The sequence below is a fragment of the Etheostoma spectabile genome, chromosome 7 (assembly GCF_008692095.1).
Source record: "Etheostoma spectabile isolate EspeVRDwgs_2016 chromosome 7, UIUC_Espe_1.0, whole genome shotgun sequence".
Lineage (NCBI taxonomy): Eukaryota > Metazoa > Chordata > Actinopteri > Perciformes > Percidae > Etheostoma > Etheostoma spectabile.
The window spans coordinates 31,055,642-31,081,829 of NC_045739.1; the positions used below are offsets into that span (position 1 = coordinate 31,055,642).

At 40.0% G+C, this 26,188-nt stretch overlaps 3 protein-coding genes and 1 long non-coding RNA gene across 4 annotated transcripts; all 4 read right to left on the bottom strand.

Moving 5' to 3' along the window:
- Positions 1-1,138: 1,138 nt before the first annotated feature.
- Positions 1,139-2,202, bottom strand: LOC116692746 (P2Y purinoceptor 1-like). The gene has a single exon (XM_032521243.1). It carries the CDS (start codon positions 2,169-2,171, stop codon positions 1,176-1,178), a length of 996 nt encoding a protein of 331 aa, XP_032377134.1. The 5' UTR covers positions 2,172-2,202; the 3' UTR covers positions 1,139-1,175.
- A 133-nt stretch (positions 2,203-2,335) lies between these two features.
- On the bottom strand, positions 2,336-2,777 carry LOC116692748 (uncharacterized). Its single transcript, XR_004332770.1, has 3 exons — positions 2,722-2,777; positions 2,637-2,641; positions 2,336-2,348 (listed from the first exon to the last, which is right to left on the bottom strand). It is a non-coding gene; the product is annotated as an uncharacterized LOC116692748 (long non-coding RNA).
- Positions 2,778-5,215: 2,438 nt separating this feature from the next.
- Positions 5,216-8,367, bottom strand: LOC116692747 (P2Y purinoceptor 1). Its single transcript, XM_032521244.1, has one exon. The coding sequence runs from the start codon at positions 6,540-6,542 to the stop codon at positions 5,568-5,570; it is 975 nt and encodes a 324-aa protein (XP_032377135.1). The 5' UTR covers positions 6,543-8,367; the 3' UTR covers positions 5,216-5,567.
- A 259-nt stretch (positions 8,368-8,626) lies between these two features.
- ccn5 (cellular communication network factor 5) lies at positions 8,627-15,794 on the bottom strand. The gene is made up of 5 exons (XM_032521242.1): positions 15,156-15,794; positions 13,079-13,295; positions 12,296-12,544; positions 9,606-9,847; positions 8,627-9,095 (listed from the first exon to the last, which is right to left on the bottom strand). Exons 1-5 carry the CDS (start codon positions 15,216-15,218, stop codon positions 8,808-8,810), a joined length of 1,059 nt encoding a protein of 352 aa, XP_032377133.1. The 5' UTR covers positions 15,219-15,794; the 3' UTR covers positions 8,627-8,807.
- Between the last annotated feature and the right edge of the window lie 10,394 nt (positions 15,795-26,188).

Below are 26,188 nucleotides of genomic sequence, written 5' to 3' on the forward strand. Positions count from 1 at the left end.
CAGAAAACGTTATAGTACTATTACACAGGATTGTCAATTTACTAATTCTACAAGGGAAATTTCATATCCATAAAGCAAAATTTGCTAAATCGCGACCAGCTTTTACTCACTTCAGAAGTGAATTTCAAAACTTTTATGAGTCTATATATAGCTGATCTACTGCAATATTTTAAGGAATTATAATTTTATAGCCTTAGCCCATCTCATCCTGTTTTTGTACTGTATTTTATGTTTTTGATGTTTATATTTTAATCCACTCTTCTAATTTTTATTTATTTGTATATATTTTTATAATCATATATGTCCTTTTTTCTCTCTCTCATGCTATTATATATTCACTGCATAGAAAGGATGTTTTTTACTTTTTAACTTTCTCCTGATGCCTAACTGTTCAATGAATGTTTAACATTTTTGTAAAATTTAAAGATGATAATAAAAAAAGGAAAAAACAAAAAACAAAAAAACGTTACAGTAAAAATAATTCAGAAATTCAAAAATTCAAAAATTCAAAATTAAAATTAAAATTAAAACCTTAAACCTTGAGATAACATTGCTTTTTATGAGCTTGTTTTAATTAGTGGTGGAAGAAGTATTAGTATAAGTGAGATATTTTACTCAGCCTAAGTAAACTGATAACTAGTTCTACTGTAAGATGCCTACTAATGCAGAGGGTATGTTACATCCTTTTTAAAATAGCCTACAAAAGTGTTGACATGAAAAAATACCAACATTAGGCACCGACCTTTATTCATGAGCATAAAAAAGCACTGGGTCAACAATCACACCTAAAAAACAAAGTATTTTTGTAAGAATTTGGATAAATATTCTATCTGAAAACCCTATTTGGAACAAAAATAAAATCAATAGGGATAGAGCTATGCCTCGATGACAAATACAACAATAAGTTGTTAACACATGAATTCACATGGACAACACACAATACTGAAATCACCCCAATGATTAACAGGAAGTAAGATAATTCGAGAATAAGAATAAGTTCCTTTAATTAACAAAGCATGAAAGAATGATAATGTTTGTACAAAAACAATTAACATAAAAATCCAATACTGCAAAAACAATTAAAAAAAATTGTCCTTCTGAACTACAAAGCAAAAATAAAAATGCTATACAGATGTGGCAATAGAAAGAAAATAATGACATATGCAGTAAAATGTTTATTTTCTACAACGTCCATCTGTGATTGGTGCCATAGGAACACCAACAGAGTTTGTTGGAGGCGGACGGCTGAACATCTGACGAGCTTGTTGGAGCAGCTGTCTGAGCTGAGCATTAATATCTTCATTTCCATGGAGGTAAACCAGAGGGTTGAGAGCACTGTTCAGACACACAAGGCCGCGACTTATCTGATGAGCAACGTAGACTCCGTTAAACCATTTGCACCATATCTTCTGTTTTTGCAGAACTCTTGACCAGAGGTTGAGGTTCTTCAGTACATGATAGGGGATGTAACAAACAGAGAAGAGAAGAATCACAATGAACAACAACTTCAAGCATCTCTGTTTCAGTTCCTTGTCAGTGGCATTTGTGCGACAGAGAACGACAACCACATGTCCATAGCAGCCCAGTGTGATGAGCAATGGGATACAGAACCCAGTGAATGTCCATCCAAGGCTGTATTTCAGGTAATCATCCACATACGTCTTGTGCGTAGTATCATAACATTTCTCAGTGTTGTTTACAGATGTTTTTCTGTAGAACATGTCTGGAAGACTTTGAACGCTGACTAAAAACCAAACCACGGCTGAGATCCGCACAGAGTGAGTCAAAGTTAATCTTCCCATCACTCTCATTGGATGGACAATAGCCAGGTACCTGTACACACTTATACAGGTAAGGAACCCGATGCTGCCATATAAATTCAGATTGAAGCAGAATCGTGTTATCTTGCAGAATGCGTCCCCAAAGATCCACTTTTCCTTCATGTAGTAGTACACCACCAAAAAGGGGAGTGTGAGCAGGTACAAAATATCAGCAAGTCCGAGGTTGAGAACAAACACATTGATGATCTTTAGTTTCTTCCAGTTGTGCAGCAAAGACTTCAATCCCCATCCATTAACCAGCAGACCGATGATGAAGACTAAGATGAATACAGGAGGAAGGAATTGGCTCGTAAATTCGAACCTGATGCGATGAAAAGAGGTGTTCTTCATTCTGCTTCCCTAAAGGCAACAAATACTTTGAAGCAAGACATGGTGCCCGAAAGCAACTGAGGTAATTTATTTTTAAAAATCGCTTCCTGTAGAACTTCCCTTACTCTGAGAAGCTTATCGCTTATTGATCTGAGCACTAAAGTATGTGTGCAGGTGTGGTTTTATTTTCTAAAACAGCTTGTAAAAAATGAACCCTGTTGCCCACAGTCAACCTGTGAACACCATCATTTTCAGGGCTGTTAGAACATCTGTGCTGCATTGAAGTCACTTGAATGTAAAAAAAAAAAAAAAGTTGTAGGACAATAAAGACAAATAAATAAATAAAACGGAACATGAGTCTCACAGATATGTATTGATAGCACACACACAGCAGTAAAAGCTAAGACAATCTCCTGTCCAATTCAGTTTTTTAAAATATGCATTAGGAGTCAAACAGTGAAAGGCTTTTGCCCTCATAATATTCACTTATGCTAATAATCAAAATAATAATGTCATACTTATTGTCATCACACACATAGCAATGCTACACCAGCATTTGTGATGTCTTCACCTATATAGATGGAGTCATCCAGTGCAAAACTAAACATTATGAACATTATAATTCATTCAAAAGTAATGGTAGCATCAAAATGGCGCCATAGGGAGCTTCGCTTGCCCTCACAAAAACAAGCATCTCCCAAAGCATCATGGGAAACAAAATGGATGGGTTCCATCACAGCTTTTTTTAAATGTACTTTTCTTTCTTTTTTAATCCAACCTTTATTTAGCAAATGCAGGCCATTGCAATCTTCATTTAAAGAATAATACATGGATTACCAAATATCGACTCGGTCTCCAACTATAACAAGGAGACAACTGAATTATACATTAAAAAAGATGCAAAATAACCAGCTCGGGTACTCTAGCTACATAATTTAATGTGAGTACACAAATGTTTAAATTGTAGCTGTGATAAATTAGCCTGATGCTAACGTTTAGCTTAGGGTGACCAAACGTCCTCTTTTGACCAGACATGTCCACTTTTTACATTGGGGGGTTTATGAATTCATGAAATTGTCCATTTTTTGATTTGTTTTGTGCCCGGGTTGGTTCAGTGGTAGAGCAGGCGCACATATACTGAGAGGCTCGTGCCTCAACGCAGAGGTCCATGGTTCTAGTCCGACCTGTGATGATTTCCTGCATGTCTCCCCCCTCTCTCTTCCCCCTTTCTCACCTAGCTGTCCTGTCCATTAAAGGCAGAAAAGCCCACAAAAATAAAAAATAAAAATAAGAAAATGTCCGGTTTTCACATTTCATGGGCCTGTTAGCATTAAGCATGTTCTTAAATCAACTGACTCTTTGCACACAACACCATGGTACTTTGTTGCGTGACGTAAATCTCGAGAGGCTGCCTTATATATATTATATTTTATTATATATTATGCTTGCATATATGTTTTAGTGTCTCATAAAGGTGCTGGAGATCTTAAAGCTCACATAAACAAGGAAAAACCTGATCTTATTACATCAAAAAGGTTTTAAGAGATATTTAGTTGCAGCTGACACAGAATAGTTCACATACATTATTTCATATTCATTCATTTATTTGAAAAGAGAGCTATTATTTGGTTTCAGGTTGTTACAGATTTTATTCTATTACATAAGTTATTCATTGAGGAATAATAAAGCAGGATCATTAACCCCTGAGAAGCATGTCTGGATTTGTGTCTCGAGGCCGGCCGAGTGTCACAGTGCGGTTATTTCATAAGAAGAACATACTGGCATTAGCATTGTTGTCAGAAAAAGTATTTAATTATTTCAACTTAGCATGTTTCCTTAATATCTGATGACGCATTGGGGTCCTTTTTGGTTTTATTAGAGTAAATATATTACATATTGCACCTTCAAGTTTCCAGCTGATGCTAGCAGTAGCTAGCTTGCACGGATAAATCTTTCAAAACTAATCTAGTTGTCTTGCAATGTGTGACCCTGCACGATCCCCAGTCTTTACATATTATGACTGTCTTTAATTTAAGATGTGATGATTGTCTTTAGATGTGAGATGGTGGCACCTTGTACACAGTGTGTGAATGGTGAATGATTCCTGTACTAAGTTAAAGCGATTTGAGTATTCATTAAGAGTAGAAAAGCTCTAAGTACAGTCCATTTACATCTCATGAAAAACTCATTTTTTCAGTGCTTGTGCACATTCCTCTGAGTATCTGGAGTGTCTACCCACCACATGTGAAATAAGACCAATCAGTCAGTTTTTTGTGGCATAATTAGATCAGAAAACTAGAAAATTAGATTCAACAAGCTGTACAGATTGGGCTCCCCATCTTGTCACATGCAGGTTCATTGGAAGATACCACCCCGATAAACTTGTCATCTAGTGCCATTGTCAGGACAAATCTTTTATTTGATCACTTTGGTTTATGACCAAATTGAGGATGACATCCCTGGCATCCTCAGATGCCATTTGTGTTAACACTAAACTGACATGTGCGAGCATTTAGGGAGTCGGGTTGGGAACCGGAGGGTCACTGGTTCAAGTCCCCATAAAGACCAAAAAGTAGGGAGTGTGGATTGGTGGCTGGAGAGATGCCACTTCACCTCCTGGGCACTGCCAGGTGCTGTTGAGCAAGGCACCGTACCCCCCCAACCACTCAGGGCCCTGGTTCAGCTGGCAGCCCCCCCCCCCCCACTTGACATCCTCTATTTGTGCATGTATAGGTCCTGAGCATGTGTGTGTATTTCAGGCCTGTGTGTGATTACTAACAAAGTGTGTACGCAGAGTGTAAATTGTAATTTTTATTATGATTGATAAACAAATTAAGTTAAATTAAAATTGACAGAGATGAAACAGGATGGCTGTAGACTCTTTGTCTTGTTACATTTGGTCTAGCTCTTGTTCATGGTATGGTTATTGAATTTGTTGTACAATATTGTTTTCTTCAACCCAATGCCATTTCCACAACGTAAGATCACTAAAGTTGGAGGGATTTTGCACAAATATGCTTCACATTATGCTTGATCATACTATTATAGACGCATGAACCTGCCGTTATTCTTCCTTTGCTACCCTTTGATGTGCAGTTGCAGGCAGTGAAGCTCGCACAGTTTGCATCCGGTTTATTTTTACACTCTTTATTTTTACACGTTCACAAAACGCACTTCCTGTTTCAGTCCAAAGTGATGATGCATAGCACTGAGCCCCAGATCGCACAACATGGTCCTGTTCTCTCAGCAAACCTTTCTGAAAGTGAACAGTGGCATTTTCAGATAATAACAATAATAACACATGATTTTCCTTTTTTTAATTTGAGCCTTTTTGAGAGTATTAACAGCAATATGACCATCAAATAGATAAAAACTTGGCCCAGAACAAGATGATGCAATACAATAATTAAATTTCATTCACATACTAGACAATTCGACCAGTGGAACTTGACTAGGGGTGAGACAGTTGAAAGCTTTACGAGCTTGTTGGAGCAGCTGTCTGAGCTGAGCATTAATATCTTCATTTCCATGGAGGTAAACCAGAGGGTTGAGAGCACTGTTCAGACACACAAGGCCACGACTTATCTGATGAGCAACGTAGACTCCGTTAAACCATTCCCGGCATATCTTCTGTTTTTGCAGAACTCTTGACCAGAGGTTGAGGTTCTTCAGTACATGATAGGGGATGTAACAAACAGAGAAGAGAAGAATCACGATGAACAACAACTTCAAGCATCTCTGTTTCAGTTCCTTGTCAGTGGCATTTGTGCGACAGAGAACGACAACCACATGTCCATAGCAGCCCAGTGTGATGAGCAATGGGATACAGAACCCAGTGAATGTCCATCCAAGGCTGTATTTCAGGTAATCCTCCACATACGTCTTGTGCGTAGTATCATAACATTTCTCAGGCTGGTTTCCAGATGTTTTGCTGTAGAACATGTCTGGAAGACTTTGGACACTCACCAAGACCCAAACCATGGCTGAGATCCCCACAGAGTGAGTGACAGTTATTCTTCCCATCACTCTCATTGGATGGACAATAGCCAGGTACCTGTACACACTTATACACGTAAGGAACCCGATGCTGCCATATAAATTCAGATTGAAGCAGAATCGTGTTATCTTGCAGAATGCGTCCCCAAAGATCCACTTGCTCTTCATGTAGTAGTACACCACCAAAAAGGGGAGCGTGAGCAGGTACAAAATATCAGCAAGTCCGAGATTGAGAACAAATACATTAACGATACCCAGTTTCTTCCATTTCTGCAGCAAAGGCTTCAATCCCCATCCATTAGCCAGCAGACCGATGATGAAGACTAAGATGTAAACAGGAGGAAGGAATCTGCCTGTAAACTCAAACTGGATAGCTTGACAAGATGTGTTCGCCATTGTCTTCTGCACAGTAAGTAAAGTTCCTTCTCTTGCTGGGTGTGAGATAGAACAGAGGAAAACAAAATCAAAGTGTCTGTGTTACATTGACGACTTCCTGTTCTACGCCAGCCTATAACAGCAGACACTCCAATCACAGGTTAATGTGTGCTTGTGCTGTCTTACATGTAGATTTTCTCTCCTTTTCTGACACCTCTGATAAAACCTCATGAGTAACAGAAACTGAATGTTTAGTTCTATTAGTAACCTAAGCACCATTTCTAATGTGATTATATTTCTGTGCCCTAAGAAGTAGCCAGCTTGTAGTTATTCAGATAAATGACATCAAGATAAAGAGGTTTTAACAGAAATAAAATAAATGTATACACTTTATAGTTTGCAGTTTGTGTATAACATACACTGTATTAGAGATACTTTTTGATTTAGGTTAACCTATTACACTGACAAGAGGTGTCAGATTTCTTTCTGATAAAAACGTGTTAGGTTTGTGAGGTTTGCCACATCCTGTGGTAAAATACTTTCTGTTAGAGGTAAGTAAGCTGATAGTATCTTGGTACCGTGTGTAATTGGTAATATTACAGGGACTGTTTGTTATAATCCTCTTGTAATATCTTATTGTAAAAATTCTTTTTTAAAAGAAATAAAGCTATTGCAATGCCCTCATCCCCAGCCAGCAGTAGATTATTTTGTCCACAAGATGTCAGGATGTCTCATCTGGAGGGACTGGGGACAGTGCATGCTCATGTGCAGAACTGTACAGACATCAAAAACAAAAAAACATTAATTGTAATACTTGTCATTCATTTGGATTATTTTGTGTTAAGATACACCAAAAATGACTACTGTGGTGTTGTGCATTTATGTATGCATAACACATAACAGCTAATTTACAAAAGGAAGAAGCGCACTGTAAAGTAGTTATTGATGAATTAAGTGAAATGTTGGGAACAGCTCTGGTAAGTACAGCATGACTGTAGAAATCTGTGAATGCTAACATATTAAAAAAATACAAAACAAAAATCATTAAGAGTAAAAAAAAAATGCAAGACATATGTAAGGTATTGAGACATATTTCACTATACATAAGAGACTTCCACCCAGAATTATTTACAACAAAACAGAAAATAAAGAAATAAGTGCAATGTCGCAAAAACTACAAACACACACATAAAACTGTACAAGCCAAGAGTTGCACTGCATCGCGTCAGAAACTGTCAACACAAAGGTTGGAGTCATTCTGTGGGAGAACTTTCTACCAAACAACCACATTTTTAAGACATTATTAAGACAAATTTAAGACAAATTTGCTCTTAAAGACATATGTTGCTGGTAAGCAGTGTAAATATTTCTTTATGACCAAATTAACATTATGGCCAACAGTCCTCAAGTCACGACTTTGGTCTTTTAGGTGAAAAAACTGTATTTGAATTACAAGAAATCATTTTCTTTGCCCAAATACGGTAATGCAGAATTACACCCACCTGCCAACATTTTTTTTAACCCGGTATGAAGAAAATGTTTTGATGATGATCCCAATTTAAATTGTGAGCTCCGAATGAGCCAAAAGATTTGGAAAAAGTGAAGTGTATTGTATTTTTTTTAAGGAGCCCCAGCATATTTTCTCTTTTGCAACAGATAATAGTCCAGAACTCAGCAGCGCTGCTTTTAACAAAAACTAAATACAAACCCCACATGACAACAGAGTTGGTGACTCTCTATTGGCTCCCTATCATTTTGAGGATTGATTTTAAAATGCCACCTTTTGCATTCAACTGGCATTACAGATTGATCCAGGGTTTGCTGTGACCTCTGACCTCTAGGAGGGAAAGTCTCAGGGAAAATCAGTGCGCAGCTTTCTTAAAAACCACTTGTGATTGTTTCTTTTTCTTTTAGGGGTTACACACATATTTCTCCTTGTTTTTTATAGTGTCTTCTCTGTCTTTTCTATCTCCTCTCTTGCCATTTTTCTTGTTACTGTAATGCAACATCTGTGTTAAAAAAGTGCTAAATACTGTAAATTACTTTCTCTACATTTACCAATTAATTTTGAATAAGGTCAAAGCCACCATATAATGGCTTCCCAATGTGTGGGAGTATAAAGGAGTTTTGAATAAGTGCAGTTTGAGATTGTACATGTGTGAAGATCAACGTTCATCCCAAATCAGTCACAGTTTTTATCGACATTTATCGTTTTGTCTCCCGAGGCACATTGATCCGAGGGAGCCTGTGCGATGCGAATCAGTGAAGTCTTACTGTTCGGGGTCATCAGGGCCTGTATCCCCACAGAGCCGGGTTACTGTAAGGTGAGTAGGGGCAGTTGTTGTGACAAACACACGAGTGGATCATCATCACAGCCCGCTGCAGCAGTCTGCCTGTGGGGCAGCGGAAGGTCACCTCCGCCGTGGTGCTCTGATGAGGCGTGCAGCAGCGGGAGTCAGTGCACTGTCCGCAGTACCGCAGCAGGTAGACCCGGGTGCTGTAACAGCCCTGGTGAACCAGCCGGATGGGCCCTGGCGACGTGTAGCTAGCCCTGCACCGCCCCTGCTGTCCCCACTAGGAAAACAACAAGCATATAGAAAAACTTAACAACAAAACTTCACAAGGGACGGCCTGAAATTGTTTCCTATGACATCCATCTATGACAATCTCTTATTAATAAGCTCCCCATCAACTGAAAATTATAAGCAGAAGTGGGAAGAGGAACTTGGTCAATCTATTCCAGATGACTTATGAAAGGAAAGTCTTGAAAAAATACGCAATTGTTCAGATAACGCAAAAGACATTGTCCTTTTTTGGCATTTTAATCCTTTATTTGTATAGGACAGCTTAGACTAAGATGGGTTCAACCCCGACCTGCGTCAAGGAGTAAACCTCGACATAGGGGCGCATGCTCTACCAGGTGAGCTACCCAGAAGCCCCAATTTCAAAGATTCTTGTTCACATTAGTCACTTGGACACAGCCAGATTTAAAAAAAAAACAAAAAAACTTTAAACCATCAATGGAACCAAATGGGATATTTGAAGAAAGAGACACAGAACATACAGGCTGCAACAAAAGCTCACCATGGGTTTCCTTGGGACGGGCCGAACCGCGTGGCAAGGCCGCACTTTACAAAGTCGAGTTTCCATTTGCAGCTTGCAGGCTGGGTTGTGGTTAGAAACCCGCGTGGAGACCCCAGCCCCGCAGCTCTGGGAACAGGCGCTCCACTGGGTGCTCTGTGCTGTACAGGTGGAGGCAGGTGGGACCAGTCTGTTTAAAGGGTGATCCATCGGGAGAGCTGGCCGCAACCTGCCACGTCTCATGACTAAAGGAACCCAATCAAACAGAGAAGCAAATTCAGATCACATCCCATTTCAAGTTGCAGCATGTACAATAGCAGGTTTTATGCCTATATTTATTTACATTTTAACAAAAGTATTATTACGAGTTCCTGTTTGGAATGTGTTGATGAATGTCCAGGCTAGAGATGTTCTAATACCAATACCAATCAATCAATCAAAATGTATTTATATAGCACTTTACAACACCAGCAGGTATCCAAAGTGCTTAACAAAATGAGTAAAATCACATCATTCAATAGAAAGAGTGAACATAGAAAACAGTAAAATCAGAAAAGGTTACAAAGAAACAAAAGACTGAAATTGTCACACCACTGCTACGTATTAAAAGCCTGGCAGATGTGTTTTGAGTTTAGACCTAAAAAAGAGCGACATCTGTAACAGTACGTATACCAGGGGGTAACTTGATACGTAACTTGATATGTATACTTTTCCAATACCAGTATCGGAAAAGCTTCTGACACTGCCTAAAACACTTGTAACGGTGACAGAATGTACTGGAGTTTACGCATCAATCAGACAATAATAATAATACTGAACTAAACTACACAAACATGCTCAGAACCTATACATGCATTTATGGAAAGATGTCAGAGTGTGTGTGTGTGTGTGGGGGGGGTGGGAGGCTGCCCATGGAAAGTCGCCCCGAGCAGTTGGGGTTTTGGTGCTTTGCTCAAGAACACCTTGGCAGTGCCCAGGAGGTGAACAGGCACCTCTCCAGCTACCAGTCCACCACCATGCTTTGGTCCGTATGAGGACTTGAACCAGCGACCCTCTGTTCCCAACTCCCTACGAACTGAGCTACTGCCCCCCCAGATGGCACCTTATTTAGCCCAGAAGAAAATCTACTTTTAAGTAGTTTGTTTATGTTCTTTTTCCATTATAACTGAGTGTCAAACTGGATAATAAATGAAAGTTCTGTGGCGTTCATTGTTTGTGCTTGTTCATGTTTCACAAAAAGTTTAACATGATTCAGGATATGATAGCAATCATATCACATCCACACAGTGCACCATGCAAGATTAGTGGTATACAGCTGTTAAAACATAATACAACATATGACCCACTGATATGCGGTTGGTATTGGCATATAAGGTCAGGTATCGGAATCGGTATCGGGAAGCAAAAAAGTATCGAACAATTTCTAGTCCAGACACTGGAATTACTTTGAACCTGAAGAAAACTTTAAAACGTGATGATTTCCAGTTCCAGTTCTGGAGCCTCACAGTTGGAGAACCTTGGCTCTAAACTAAACTAGATGTCGATCGAACTCATTCACCTCAGTGACTCACTTCCAGTAACTTTAATGTCTAATCAGTCAAACTGTCCAATTCAAAACCAATCCAATGCTTTGGATTTTTGTGAACATAACAAAAAAATGTGTTTCCCCCAAGACAAACATGTAGAAGTCATAATAATCAGCTGATCCTCGGCAATGACATCGCATGTTTTGTATCCAAGAACAAAATGTTCTATTGCTGCACTCATAAGGTGGTTTGACTCCGACAATGTTTTGGAATTCCAGATGTTTTTAGAGTGGCATCATTTCCATAACACTCCCTCTCACATACACACACTACCCTTTTAATGGAGTCATAGTCCCTATGTGGCTTCATGTTTAATTGTTACACAGCTGCTGTCGTGTTATGAAACTAGGAAACTGAGGGAGAAAATGCTTTGATTGTTCCAAAGTAAGTTATATATTTGGATTTTGGGAGTTTTCCTCTGGCCGGACACTCCCCAGTTTAATGCACAACTGCTCCAGTAAAAACTTCCAGACATGACCACCAGTGACAAACCTCATTAAAGTGATGGAAAGATAATGTTGCCATCTGGGCTGATCATCAATGTCTCTGCAGCTGAGAAATCCAGTGAAATTGTATATGGAAAAAACATCTGACTCTGGAAAATATCTTGTAAATACCCAGCTCTGATGTCACGAAGAAATTAAAAGGAGTAGTCTGACATTTTCGGAAACGCACTTATTTGCTTTCTTGCAGAGACTTGGGCAAAAAGATCGCTACCACTCTTATGTCTGCTTATTAAGTATGAAGCTACAGCCAGGAGACGGTTAGCTCACCTTAGCTTAGCATAAAGACTGGAAACAGGGGGAACAAATTGTTTTGTTGCTCACTTTTGGGTTTTGTACAGATTAAACAAACCAGTTAAAAGATGGACATTCCAAACTAGGTATGCTAAGATATGCTAATCTGCTGCTTTATGTAGCTTCATATGTACTGTACGGACATGAGATTTACATCTATGTACTGTAAAGCTTCTACTGTACACTGCTGCTAGTAAGAAATCTACATTACAACACAGATGAAGGGCCTGCACTGGAGGATGTTGGTGTTCCTCCTCCTTTAAGGGTTAATTTAACCCTCATAAGTCCAGCCTCCACCTGTAGAGTTTACCTGTGATGGCGTCCTGAATGACTGTGTTCTCCAGGTTTTCACACACCCATTCCTTGCAGCATTTCCCCGGTAGCCGGATATGTTGTGGGTTGGGACAGTCCGGAGTGGGAAGGCGGACATTTAGAGGACAGGCCGGCACACAGCTCACCCCTCCGCCTCTGCAGTGGCAGTGAGTGTCACAGGAGGGCTGAAAGGACTGGCCGTCCAGGTAAGTGATGCCGTTGACTTCGCAGCGCAGATCCCCCTGACCTGTAAGGACACACATAGCACAGATGGCGTCTGGACTTTCTCCACCACACCTGCACCTTGGACTGACTCGGGAAACTTAATCAGGAAGGGAAAGGATTAGATTAGGTGAAGAGAGAGGGGGAGGTGGATGGATGCAGGGGGGACACAGCAGAGGGAAATGAATGAGAGAGAGGTGAGGACACAGGAGCTGCTGTCCCTGCCAATGGTTGTGTAGTTTTATGGGAAACCAGGCCTCTCCACTGAGTAACTGTCGAGTCTGTTCTTCAATCTGTAAGTGTTGTCTCTGCAATCTATCATGCTGCTCAAAGCACAATCATTAGAGCAAACAGCAGTCCAGGAAATAGAAGTTGAAAGGTTTTGGAGTTCTGGCCGTCCCCTGAGCTCGGCTGAGCACTCTCAAAACATTACGTGTCTATTTGTCTCTCGTGCAGACTGACTGAGGCTCTGTCACCACCTCCCTGCGTGTCCGCTTCACTCTTTCCCACCCACGCAAACGTGGCCCCGGGTTGTGTGCTTGTTAGACGAGGCACTCACTGACACACTCCCCGGGGTCTCCGGGGTAGCTGGCGCTGTAGTCGCACTGCAGTCCTCTCTGTCCGTCGCAGGGAAACGTCTCGGTGCAGGGCTCGGCCCGCTGGCGGGCGCACACCTGGCAGCAGCGGCAGCCATCCAGCACCAGCGGGACTCCCGAGGGACACTGGGGCACAGAAGTGGGGCAAAGGCAGGGCCTGTCACACAGCTGGCACAACACCTGCAGGGACAACACACATGGGAACAGAGAACATCATAGTCAGCATCATACCAATTCTCATAAACATCAGCTGAATCCTTAACCTCATGAATAAGGAAAATATCATTGGTATTCTTAGAAACTGCCTCCGGTATCCAACACAGTCAGCCAGGCCAAACCACTTTTTCCAATTCCATGTCTCTGGTGGAGCCAAAACCCAGGCGAGATCTGGATGAGCCCAGTTTCACCTAACCAGACCAGGTTTTCTAGCTTCCTGACACTGTATAGAAATACAGACTGAATTCAGACTCAACAACAATGCTGCTGAATTGTTAATTTTACAAACACACAGCAACACATTATATTTTATTGTTGGATGTTTTTTTTGTTTTCTGTTTTCTCCCATCTACACCACACACTTCCTGTTCATCTTTATTACCGGTATTTATATTATTTTATTACAAGTACTTACTTTTCAACATTTAAAATATTTCAGTATTGTTCCACTTATTTAGTATTATTCATCATTCCCATTCTCACATCTCACTTATTATTTTTTTTATTTATTCATCATTCTCATTTCCTAATGCATAACTTTTCATATGTTAATACTGTTCATACTGTTCATATTGTAATACAATAACATAATACTATTTATCCCAGTATCCTTTGCACTATGTTCCACATTCAAATAATTTTATTGATCTCTTCATTGCACTCATGCCTCTATATTGTTTTTGTTTAGAGTATGTATATATTAGTGTGTATATATTAGTGTGTATATTTTTGTTTTGGTTGATATGTATGTGTAAGCACAGTGTGAGTAACGATGCTCCAAAGAAAAATTCCTCGTATGTGTCCTCATACCTGGCAAATAAAGCTGATTCTGATTCTGATTTATGGTCACAGGTTAATATTATTTATATTATGCTACCGACTCTTGCTTCATTACTCTAATTACACATTCTATTTCATTTTAACGTCACTTACACTGCAGTATTGTTTCTTGTATCATGGCAACCGCACTTTAAAATACCTTTATTTGACGCCATTTTGCTTACTTTAAGTCTACCATATATCATTGTCTTTGTTTGCCTGTATTTCTTGTGTTTACTTGTTTGTGTGTTTTGTGTTTTTGTTTTTTTGCTGTTATCGAAGAAAACGCTGCTTGCTGTAATACGGAAAGTTCCCCGTTGTGGGATGAATAAAGTATATTCTAATCTAATCTAATCTAATCATCTTTAAACCAGAGAGCCGGATGATAATGTGGAAGAGAAAAATTACTATGCAGACAATCTGGTGTCATGGAGTCATGTCACATGTTCATGTGCGTATCTTTAGGGCTGAAATAATAAGTCAGTTACAGCAAATTAATCTTCAACAATTTTGATATTTCTCATTCTTTTGATTTGGTTTGTGCCAAAAATGATCTACTTCCCTTCTCAAATGTGAGGTTTTTTCTTATGTGATCACAAACTAGAATATATTTTTGGTTTTGTGAAGCAACTTTATGATATCATCTTGGGGTGTAGTACACTGTGATGGGAATGTTTCACAATTTTCTGACATTTGATAGGCCAACAAACTAATCACATAATCAGGATAATAATGCACAGGTATTAAAAAGTTAACAAGTTAGAATAGTCCAGACAGGATAACTATCATCCCTATTTTCTTCATTTCAAAACAGCTTAGACAAGCAGATGTTCCTCCACACATAAAACAAAAAAAAATAACTACAATAACGTATGGATAAAGGATTATGTCAGTGATTTCATGCCCAGAAATGTTGCAATATAAATCAATCTTGTAGCAATAAAGTGAGCCTAGAAAAATCACACACACACACACAAATTGTAAGGAAGCAGGACCAGGCCTCACCTGTGTAGTGACACACAGCAGTCCAGCCAGAGCCATCACACAGTCACCCAGCGGTCGGTCCATGGGGGCTTGTGTTCGTTGCTGGTGGAGCTCCGTCTGTCTCACTGACCTGTGTGACGCAGTTCTCTAACGGCTCATTCTTGCGCCTGCTGACATTTATAAAGTCTGGACTCTGATGTCACAGTCTGACTACCGTGTAAACAGCCACTGGACCGGCATCAGAAATGTTTCACATTCCTCCTCCCTGCTGCCCATTTCCACTTCCAGACACACACACACACACACACACACACACACACACAACACACCCAAGTCTTTCCCCTCGTTTTCCTCTCCTCCCTCTCTTTCCAGTCTTGTGGCGCTCTAAGTTTACACAGCTTCACACGAGCTGAGGGGAGAAAAATACATTAGCCCAGCTGTCTGCAAGTCAAACACAATTCCTGATTTAAGTTGACAAGAACTTTATCTTGCTGATGGTTTTACAGGCTGCCGCCCCACCGCATGGTGAGTCAGATATAGTGGATGAACTTTTCAAAGGACAGATATAGAGCATCCACTATTTCATTTACATTCCCAAACCAAAAATACTCCTTAGAGTCCCTAGTGTGTAACTTCAGCCAGACTTCAAAGAAATAAAATCCTTCTCTTACCTTGAGGTGGGGGGGCAGTAGCTCAGTAGGGAGTCGAGTTGGGAACCAGAGGGTCGCTGGTTCAAGACCCCATATGGACCAAAGTATGGTGGTGGACTGGTAGCTGGAGAGGTGCCAGTTCACCTCCTGGGCACTGCCAAGGTGCTCTTGAGCAAGGCACTGAACCCCCAACTGTTTGGGACGCCTTTCCATGGGCAGCCCCCCCCCCCCCCCCCCCACTCTGACATCTCTCCATTCAATGCATGTATCGGTACTGAGCATGTGTGTGTAATTCAGGCCTGTGTGTAATAACAACAGAGTGTAAATTGTAATTCCCCCTTGTCTGATTAATAAAGTATATATTATTATTATTATTAATGTAATTTCCATTACCTCTGGTTAGATTGAACATGAATCATCACAGATATCTCTTCTATTGTGAGAAAAGTGTTCCTCTGAGGAGAATTTCAACAGGACACATCTTTCAACAGTGTGGTTCCAGAAGGAAAAATCACATTCATGAGGATGTCAGGTGATCATTATTAATTTTCTGCTTCAGTAGAAGCAATAAGTTTGTATGAAATCAACCTTGTTTTAAGAAAAACATGTTTTATGCGCATTCTTTTTCATAAGAAGAAATACTATACTACCCACAATCCTAAGCATGACAGCAACATTTTGGATTGGTAGAAATCGTTATCATGCAAATGTTTACCATACCCGCTGACTGGAGTTTTTCAAAATTATCTTTTGAGACAAAGTTTTATGGTCATAATCTCGTAGCTGATTTCCAGCTTGGTTCCAGGCTGAAATCTCTTCATGTCAGCATTATGTGAAAATGTCAACGGAGATATTGGACGGGTGACAGTTGCACTCTATTAGGCAGCAGTGCTGAAGTGGTTCAGGATGCGCAGTATAAGTTTTTAACCCTTTCAAAATCAAAAATCGGTGAAAATCAACACTTATGTTGACGCTTTTTACCGATGTTTTCAACTTTTTCTTACGTTTTTGTCCCTTTTTTAACACTTTTTCCAATGTTTGTCACTTTTTTTACATTTAACACTTACTTATTAGATTTAGTTTTACAGTTATTTATGGAATTTGAGTTCAATAAACCTCATTTATAGGAAATCATACCTACTGCTTGAGTTGCAAAAGCAGAATTTAGGAATTATTTAGACTAAAATTAAAAGAATGTACTGTATGTTGATGGATAATCACAGACTGGAATGTGTCAAAACCACTTCAATTTTTGTTTTACAAATGCTCTAAATTGAATGAGACACCCCAAAATTAATGAAAGTAGAGATGTGTACTTGCCAAAGAGCGTTGTGTGGAATCAATCATGTTATGTAAAAAGAACATTGATATAGGAAAACGGGTCAATTTGACCCAAAGACAACATAAGGGATAAACAGTCTTTGGTAGCATGTGTGTTGTGTCTGGGACTGTCCTAGAATAAGACTCTTCAGGTTTCATTTTATCCTAATATTAATTACCCAGTTTATTACTTTGTTATACAAGGTTGTGATCAGTCCATCGTTTCTTATCTCTTATCAATGACCTTCAGCCCATTGACCCTTGGTATTTTTTCTCAATCTTATCTGTCCACTGTAAACCTTTCTTTTTAAACCCCCTCCCTCTCTTTTCCCAACGCTGCCTGGAAGGAGGCGCTGGGGGGTAAAAACACAGATAAACGCTGTACTACGGCACTGCCAGGGTCTTTCTAGGACTTGAGGAGGTTCGGGCTTAGCCTGGACACATTTAATTAAATTGAATGCAATGCAGACCAGGGACTGGCTTGCCCAGCTTGTTAATGGCCAGGGCATGTTTATTTTAGTTGCCGAGTTTGTAGATTTTAGTTAAATAGCACCAAAATTTGTCTTATTCATAACTGGCCTGGCAACCCAAATGCCAAAGTTTTTATCGGAGGAGCCATCAGCATCCATTTTGGCCAATTTGACTTGAATCGGCCAGATTGGATTCAATGACCAATCTGATTGGTGGAGTGCTGTCCCTTGACAACCGAATCAGTGCACTAGAAAACCAGAGCTGACAACGGCAGTATCTTTTATTGTGAGCCATCGTATTTTCTTCCATTCAGCGAGTAATGACGACAACCATCCTTCTTGAATACTATCAACAATCTCTGATGAAAACAATGAGTGACGACAGCGTTCTCTGTGTTTACTAGGTCTAGAGAGATGTTACGTCATTTCCAATTTTCATGTTTTGGGCAACAATAAAGATTAGAGCCGCCTGCTGTTATGGAGTCCTATTACGTCTCGCACACGCTCAATTCGGCGTTGCTTTGGTGTGTTCCGAGGCACTTTTTTGACCTCGGGGAGCCGACTGATCAGTGCAACTGCCTTTGGGTTGGTGTGTAAGAGCCTTAAAGTGACGCACAAGTCTGCTTCAGAGCTCCGTGTGTTTGAGTCTGAACCATAGACGTCACAGGAACTTCAAACTAAATCATTAGTATTGCGCTCGTAAACTTTGCGTTAATGGCATCAATATATTAGATTGATTTGGCTACGATTTCACTAAAAAATCCCAGCTTTCCTTACATTAAGACGGTTGCTAACAACAAAAACAACACGTTGGTCAGACCCCGCACGTAGCTGTCCATTCTATTAGCCCCGAAAATTATACTGGACAAAGTTCTACTAACTGTAGACTGCAGGCAAAGGCCAAAGTATGCCATATTCTGGTATGTGGTGACTCTTCCTTTGCGCCCACTAAGAAGCAGATCTACAGCTGCTCTGCTCATCCTTTGCCTCGGCATGTCTAGAGTTTGGCTTGCAGATAAGTCGAAAAAACAACAGTTGTCCTTGCCCAACCTGCAACATTGAACCCTGCTGTATCCATTGGCAACACATTTTTATCTGTGGTGGACAAATTCACCTACTGTACCTGGGGTCCACAGTCTCAAACACCAACCTTGGCGCAGAGCTTGACATACGCATTGGGAAGGCATCAACAATGTCTGGCAAGTTAAACAAGCATGTTTGGCACAACAAGAACCTCTTCTTGATCCTCATGATCTGTGTATACCATACATGTGTACTTAGCACCTTACTAAACACAAGTGAGACATGGAAAACATACCGAACAAACATCGCCTCAACGCCTTCCATTTTCACTACCTTCGTTGCATACTGGGTGTGTGCTGGAAGGACCATGTGCCAAATTCTGTCATACTTGAGAAAACTGTCTCCATTGACCTGTACACCATCCTTCGTGAACGCCACCTCCGATGGGCTGGGCATGTATGACACTCGCCTCGCTAAAATCTTATTATACTACGTTTTAAAGACGTCATCAAGAGGGATCTTAAGGTCTTCTCCATCAACCTGGACAACTGGGATGCACTTGCAAGTGACTGATCCAACTGGCGCGCAGCAATTAAAAACGGCCATAGGGACTCTCAGGAAGTCTTTCCTGGAAGAGAGACGCTTAAAACGGAAAGCAGTGAACGACCATAGTAGTAGTAGTAGTAGTAGTAGTAGTATACTTTTTTTGTAAATTAATAAATAAAGAGGGTGAGAAATCCTGTATCCGGGGAAGCCCAGGACTAACAACTCTGGGCACAGCAGTGCCTTAATATGTTCACAATGACAATGCTAACAGGCTGATGTTTAGCAGGTGTAATGTTTACCATCTTATTTTACTGTGATAGCATCCTGACACTTGCTAATTAGCACTAAACACAAAGGATAACTGAGGATGATGGGACTGTCATTTGCTTTGAAGGCATTTTGTTTTTAACCTGATGATGGCGCTTAAAGAAAAGTCAGGGGATCACCGAAGCTATTACCATTCATCCTGAAAGGGGACAGGAATGTAAGTACCAGATTTCATGGTAATCCCTCCAGTAGTTGTGGCGACATTTTGCTCAAAACCACAAATATCAAGCTTATGGTGGCGCTAGAGGAAAGGTCTGAGGATCACCAAAGTCACTGGGATACATCCTCTGAGGACCATGAATTTCTGTACCAACTTTTTCTCTAATCCATCCAAGTAAATGTTGAAATGTTCCACTGGATAAGTGACATTTCTTAACTGCGGGTGGCACTCGATAACAAGTCAGAGGATGACCGAAGTCATGTAAGTTATCTTCTGGGTACCATGAATGTCTGCACCAAATTTCACAGCAATCCATCCAATAATTGTTAATATATTTCAGTCTGAACCAAATTGATGGAGCGAAAGACGTTGCCATCAGTGGATTAGCTTGTGTTGCTCTAAAACTTAAAAAATTACATTGAAAAAAACACTAACGTACATGTTATACAGCATGTTACAAGGATGTCGTCATAGCCACAATATACCTGAATGTAAAAACTACAGCAATAGGACCGCAGTCACTGAAACAGAAAGTTAGCCATTCCCGGTTGAGGGATTGAGTCAAGATTCCTGAATATCAACATCAGCCATTTCTCACAGAGCTGGGTGGGCAGCGAAGACATCCAGCGATGAGTTATAAATAGGAGACAGACAGAAAGATAGAGAACAGGAAAGCATGTGTGTCCAGGCCCCAGGCAGGTGGGCTCCATGTGGCCAGCCGGGGTAGATGTACTGCACGGCCTCAGCTTTCTCTGAAAACTAGAATGTCCTGGCCAACGCTCCATGTGTTTTCCATGCTCTCCATGAATGACAGAGGCTGGAAGGATTGCACTGTAATGGCTACACAAAACATAGCACTGAAGAAGATCAGCTCACTTAGACGGTTGTTTTGTGTGAAAAAGCCTCTCTCCATGCTCAAGGTTCTAAATGCAAGCTTGAATGATCCTAAGTGTACTTGGTAGGACACCTTTTATGAATAGACTATTAGTGTAGCTTCATTTTGCATTATGCATCATGCTAAAACAACATGATTATATGAATGTGCATGCAGTATTTGCCAATTTCAACCAAGAATGGCAGAGAACACATTTTTCCAGAGCAACCAGATGTTGGAGGGCTCCCAGACAGTCAAGTATCACTCTCACTGACAGTGGACACGTTTGAGGAAACCCCCGAAATCCTGTACAATGACTCTCATTCATTTTAAGCGAAAATATTGTTTTGGTATGTGATGGTATGTAGGAAAAAGCCCATTGGATTCCTTGTTGATTTGTGAATTCAAAAACGGCAAGGCAAAGTAATAAAAATATTATCTGTCCTGTAAATGTTAGAAAAGAATGCATTGATCTAAAGGAAAATCACTCTACCAAATCTGTCACTGCGGAGCAAAAATGTCTAACACATGTTCAGAAAAGTTGTCCAACAACCCCCAAATACCTCAGACTAGAAGCAGAACAAAATCCAGCGTAGACTCAGACTGTTGTAATGCTACTCGGAGGTTACACCGTGCTGCAGGTATGCAGGGCTGAAATCACACTTACAGATTTCAAACCTCTGTTTTGTCGAAACAAAACATACAATTGGGAAGATTAGGTTCACTGTGAAATTAGAGAGCAGTGCTGATTGGATGTCCAGTGTCTCTCTGTCTGTCTGTCTGTCTGTCTGTCTGTCTACCACTTTGGTCCTGTTGAAGCCATTTCTATGGAAATAATCTTTTGAGTTTATTTTTGTAATGTCTGACAAAACCTGTGTTTAAAATAGAACGTAGAAATTGGAGTTTGCCAGTGACCTGAAATTTTGTAATTTGATTGGCTGCTAGATGTAGTATAAAAGAAATAGTACCCTGCAAAACAGCCAGAAGCCACTGGACTTTGGAGCAACACGGTCTTTTGACCTACACGGAATTACAGTTAATTTATAAGAAAAGTAAAGATCCTAAGTTTTTGTATTTTATGTTTTGATATTTTTTAAGTAAACAATCAAACGAAGAACTTTGGATTCAAGACTTTTATTCACTGCCGTTTTGTGTTGAGTACAAAAGAACTTGGAAGTCCTAGGCTAGTGAGTCAGCTTGTAGCACTCACAGGTCCAGACTGAAATATCTCAGTAGCTAATGGCTGGATTGCATTCATGGTCCCCAGAGGATGTAGGCTTCTGATGTCACCATGAGGTGGAGAATTTGTGTATTTTTGTGTTAGATAGATTTCCATGCCACTTGGTTGAGATATTCATGTTCCCCTCAGGAAAGATTCAAGTTTGGTTATCCTGACTTTCCATCAAATCAAATGGTTAATTTGTCCAATACTTTGGTTTGTGACAAAATAACTGCAAAACTAATGATATTCCCAGCACCCTGGGCTATGCTTTGTGTTTAGTTGGCATTAACCCTCATGTTGTCTTTGGGTCATCAGTGCCCTTTTTAATTACCCAAAATAGGTAATTAATTAATAGGATGATTGATTCCATACAGAGCTCTTATTCAATTTTATAGCATTTGAAAAAAACAACAAGTTGTTTTTAAATAGTATTGCGTAAAAGTTGACATATTCCAGTCTGTGACTATCCATCAACATCCAGTCTAAATAATTCTTACTTTCTGTTTTTCTAAGTCAAACATTAGGTATAATTTCCTATAAATGAGGTTTATTGACCGTAAATTCCCCAAAAACCTTTAAAACTAAAGTTAATAAGTTAGTGTGACGTAGTGTTGAAAACGTCAAAAAAGTGACAAACATTGAAGAAAAGCACAAAAGTGTTGGAAAAAGGGACAAAAACGGACGAAAAAGGGTTGATTTTCGGGAAGACAACACAAGGGTTAACATGCTATCGGGCAAAACTAACATGGTAAACGTTATACCTGCTGAATACAGTATTAATAGTATTTATATTATTATCAAGTACTCACTTTTCAATATTTATGGTCACAAGTTAATATAATTTAAATTAGGCTACTGACTCTTGCTTCATTGCTCTAATTACACATTCAATTTAATTTCAACGTCACTTTCACTGCAGTATTGTTTCTTGTATCATGGCAACCGCACTTTAAAATACCTTTATTTGACGCCATTTTGCTTACTTTCAGTCTACCATATAATCATTGTCTATTGTTTGCCTGTATTTCTTGTGTGTTTACTTGCTTGTGTGTTTTTTTTTTGTTTTTTTTGCCGTTATTGAAAAAATGCTGCTGCTGTAACAACAACATTTCCCCGTTGTGGGATGAATAAAGTATAATCTATCTAATCTATCTAATCTAATCATTCTCTTAGCATTTACATTGTGAGCATTTTAGCATGCTACCATTTGTATCTAGCTCAATGTAGAGCCTCACGGAGCTTCTAGCATGGCTTTTAAGCTCTTATTAGATATTTAGACCGAATGCAAAGTTTCACAAGCATGGTTGGCAGTTAGCTCGCTTACAGCTACCGTGCAGTTCATCCATTTAGCCATTTGGGACAAATAAATACTAAAAATCCAGGTCCAATTTGTGGAAAAGTTGCTTTGCTTTCAATCTGAACAAGGTCATGTTTCTCACTTGTTGAAAAGGTTGGAATCTGTGCCATTTCATTACTGTGCAATATTTAATATTTAACTATTCCATTTCATTACTGTGCAATATTTATTTATTTATGTATTATTTAATACTTAACCATTGTACTGTGCAAAATGTATCTATTTGTTTTTTACTTATCACCTTTCACACAATGTGTATTCAAGCCATTTTTATATGTGCATACAGTTGCTCTCCCGACTGCACCTGCCCCCCCCCCCCCCTCTTTTTTCTCTGCACTACCTACATTGTACATTTTTTTATCTTTTGACATTTTTTGATATTTTATATTCTTGTCTTATACTTTGTGTCAACACTGTAAAGGGATTGCTTCAATCTCATTGCACAGGTACTGTGTACTTGTGCATAATGACCGTAAAGGCTTTCTATTCTAGGTTGAACAACTAAAATCACAGAAAGCAGTGCTGGTATTTGAGAACTGGTTGACATAAACACAGCAGATTAAATACTCCATATGCTTTTTGTTTCATCTAAATTCCGATTTGATTGAACAAAACACACTGCTACTACTCCACACATTTTGAGGTTTATGCTTTTTCTTAAAAGTATGTTTTTGTATAAAACCCCCAACATTAGCCAACCGTAGCAAACCCAGACAATATTCAAGTGGGCCAGTTTATGGGTTTGGGTGGTGCCAACTAGCTGGGACTGATTTAAGTGTGACTCAGAATAAACAGGCTGTGTGGGCTGTAACAGCCACACATAATACTCAAATCCTTCCCCAGGACAATATTTGACACATGCATTACATGCAGAGCTGCTCCAAGTGCACTTGGTAATTGTTGTCTGAGGTTTTGGCACCATGCGGCGCTGAAAACTTTCCAGTCTTTGGCAGGTGGGCTGTGCCAGATCCGCAGGTATCCTTTCAGTGAAGAGAGCAGATTAGCTGTGACTGCTGGAAAAGTCCAAAACAACTAAAAGAATGAAAAAGAGTGACCCGGCTTTGCAGCCTTGAGTCAGAAAGCAAACGTAAGTTGTAGTCTGGTTATGATGTTGATGTCGAGTTTTACTGACTGACTCATAGTTCCAGTAAGGATTTTGGGAATGTGATGCTCGGCATCAGTGGATCAGCACCACACCCTGCAGAGGTCACAGACAGAGCTGTCCTTATCCATAAAAACATAATGAAAACTCATACTGCACTGTGTCTGTTTCTCTTCCGTCTTCCTGTATGTCTGTCCTTCAACACACCTCAGCTCAAACAGTTTTCTCTTACAAGAGCATTAGCAAGTTTCTTCCAGTCAGTATCTTCTTTCATTTACACTGGCTTTGAAATCAAATGGCAGACGTAAATTACTTCTAATTTGTTATGTAAATATTCACCAGATATTTGGACTTTATGAATCTTGGCAGTAGCCTGAAAAGTGGAGGAAGTGCAGCTTTAAACAACTCGGTCATAACACTTTTAATAGGGCGGAAAAAAGACAAAAAGAAGGGATGAACTTTTAAGCAGATGGAAAACTATGAACAATGCCCAGAAGGAAAAGCACTTAGCCACTAAGATGGCCGTTTCCCTTTGAAATCGCTCTTGTGAAACTGCAGAGGAAATAATACAGGTGCACAGCTGGTATGTGATGTAATATACAACTTAAATTGTTCTGAGTGGTCGAAATATACCCAAAAGAATAAACTGAGACATGACTTTATTGGACCTAGCCACTGAGCCAGAGAATAAATACAATAATTACCAACATTCCACACACCAAAAGTCTAAAAATGACGAAAACCACAAAATGAAAAAACTCTCCAGTGAAAGAGAGTTTTCTCAAGAAGTGATGTGTAAGTCTTTTGTGCAGGCCATGTGCATATTACAGCCACTTAGTTTACTGTGTGAGTATGTGGTCTAGGTGTAAGCAGCCACAGCAGACACACACACACACAAACACACACAATGACATTCCAGATTGATGTGTGAAAATCCCCAGATCCGACGTTAAGGACATGGTCCTAACCAAAGGTCAGGCCCCTGACGTACACAGGGTCGAGGTCCCTGCCGTGTCTACTGTGCCTCATTTCCACTGACAGATATGCCCGCAAAGGTAGAAACAACTGTGTGTGGGACATCACAAAACCCTCTAATGTCTTTGAGCGACAGGTGGCGAGCATAGACGGTAGACTTCATTTGGCCCCCTCAGCTCCATCAACGCTCCACCTCTACGCTTCATTTTGGCTCTTTAGAAACCCATAGGTGACGTCACATCCGTATTTTACACAATCCATGGTTTGAACGTGAATAAGCATCAACAAATACTGCGAGATTGCTTTTTCCTTTCATCCTTGGTGTGTAAAGGGCCTTTCCTCATCTCAGATTTCTCGTTGGATTATTTCTTGGTCTGTCTGTCCCCCATTTTGATTTGATTTTCCCTCCATTGACAGTGCTATAAAGCCCCCTGACACATTGCTTGACTTGCATGTCGTCTCCTCGTCCTCTCCATTATGCGAGCTACATCTTGCCCGGGCACGGGTTCAGGAGGTGTTTGTGGAACGACGATTGCAGCAACACAGCATGGAAATAGCCTCCCGCACTCATTGACACACCTAAACCAACAACACATCCATTTCTATCTTCAGTTACTAAAAATAAATGAGAACAAATAAATAAGGAACAAGGATTCAATTCATGATGGCAACCACTTCCCAGCACGGTACATAGCGTCAATATTTTTAGCTGAGATTGTGCGCTAACATGATTTAGAGGAAAGGTAGATTCTGCAGACAGCAGGAGACTGGACGTCTCACTCGGGGATTGTCTATATCATGTCTCTATGTCCCTGCTGGTGAACTAAATAAGTTATTACGTTATTACAGACACAGCTACATTGTACTGGAAACCATCATTTGAAGAGCGAAAGCATGTGACACACTGCCGAGAGAATGTTAGAAGGACATTTAAACTCATTTTGAAGGAATTCTGCTTACATTTGCATGATTGGTTGGTTTAATCTGCTCTCTGGGAACCAGATGGAGCATCTCAGACGTAATAGCTC

Excerpts from the sequence above, each read along its gene's own strand:
- LOC116692747 (XM_032521244.1), bottom strand. The coding sequence starts at position 6,542 with ATGGCGAACACATCTTGTCAAGCTATCCAGTTTGAGTTTACAGGCAGA.
- ccn5 (XM_032521242.1), bottom strand. The coding sequence starts at position 15,218 with ATGGACCGACCGCTGGGTGACTGTGTGATGGCTCTGGCTGGACTGCTG. Across the intron at positions 13,296-15,155 it reads TGCTGTGTGTCACTACACAG|GTGTTGTGCCAGCTGTGTGA; the intron begins GTGAGGCCTGGT and ends TTGTCCCTGCAG. Across the intron at positions 12,545-13,078 it reads AGACCCCGGGGAGTGTGTCA|GTCAGGGGGATCTGCGCTGC; the intron begins GTGAGTGCCTCG and ends GTGTCCTTACAG.
- LOC116692746 (XM_032521243.1), bottom strand. The coding sequence starts at position 2,171 with ATGAAGAACACCTCTTTTCATCGCATCAGGTTCGAATTTACGAGCCAA.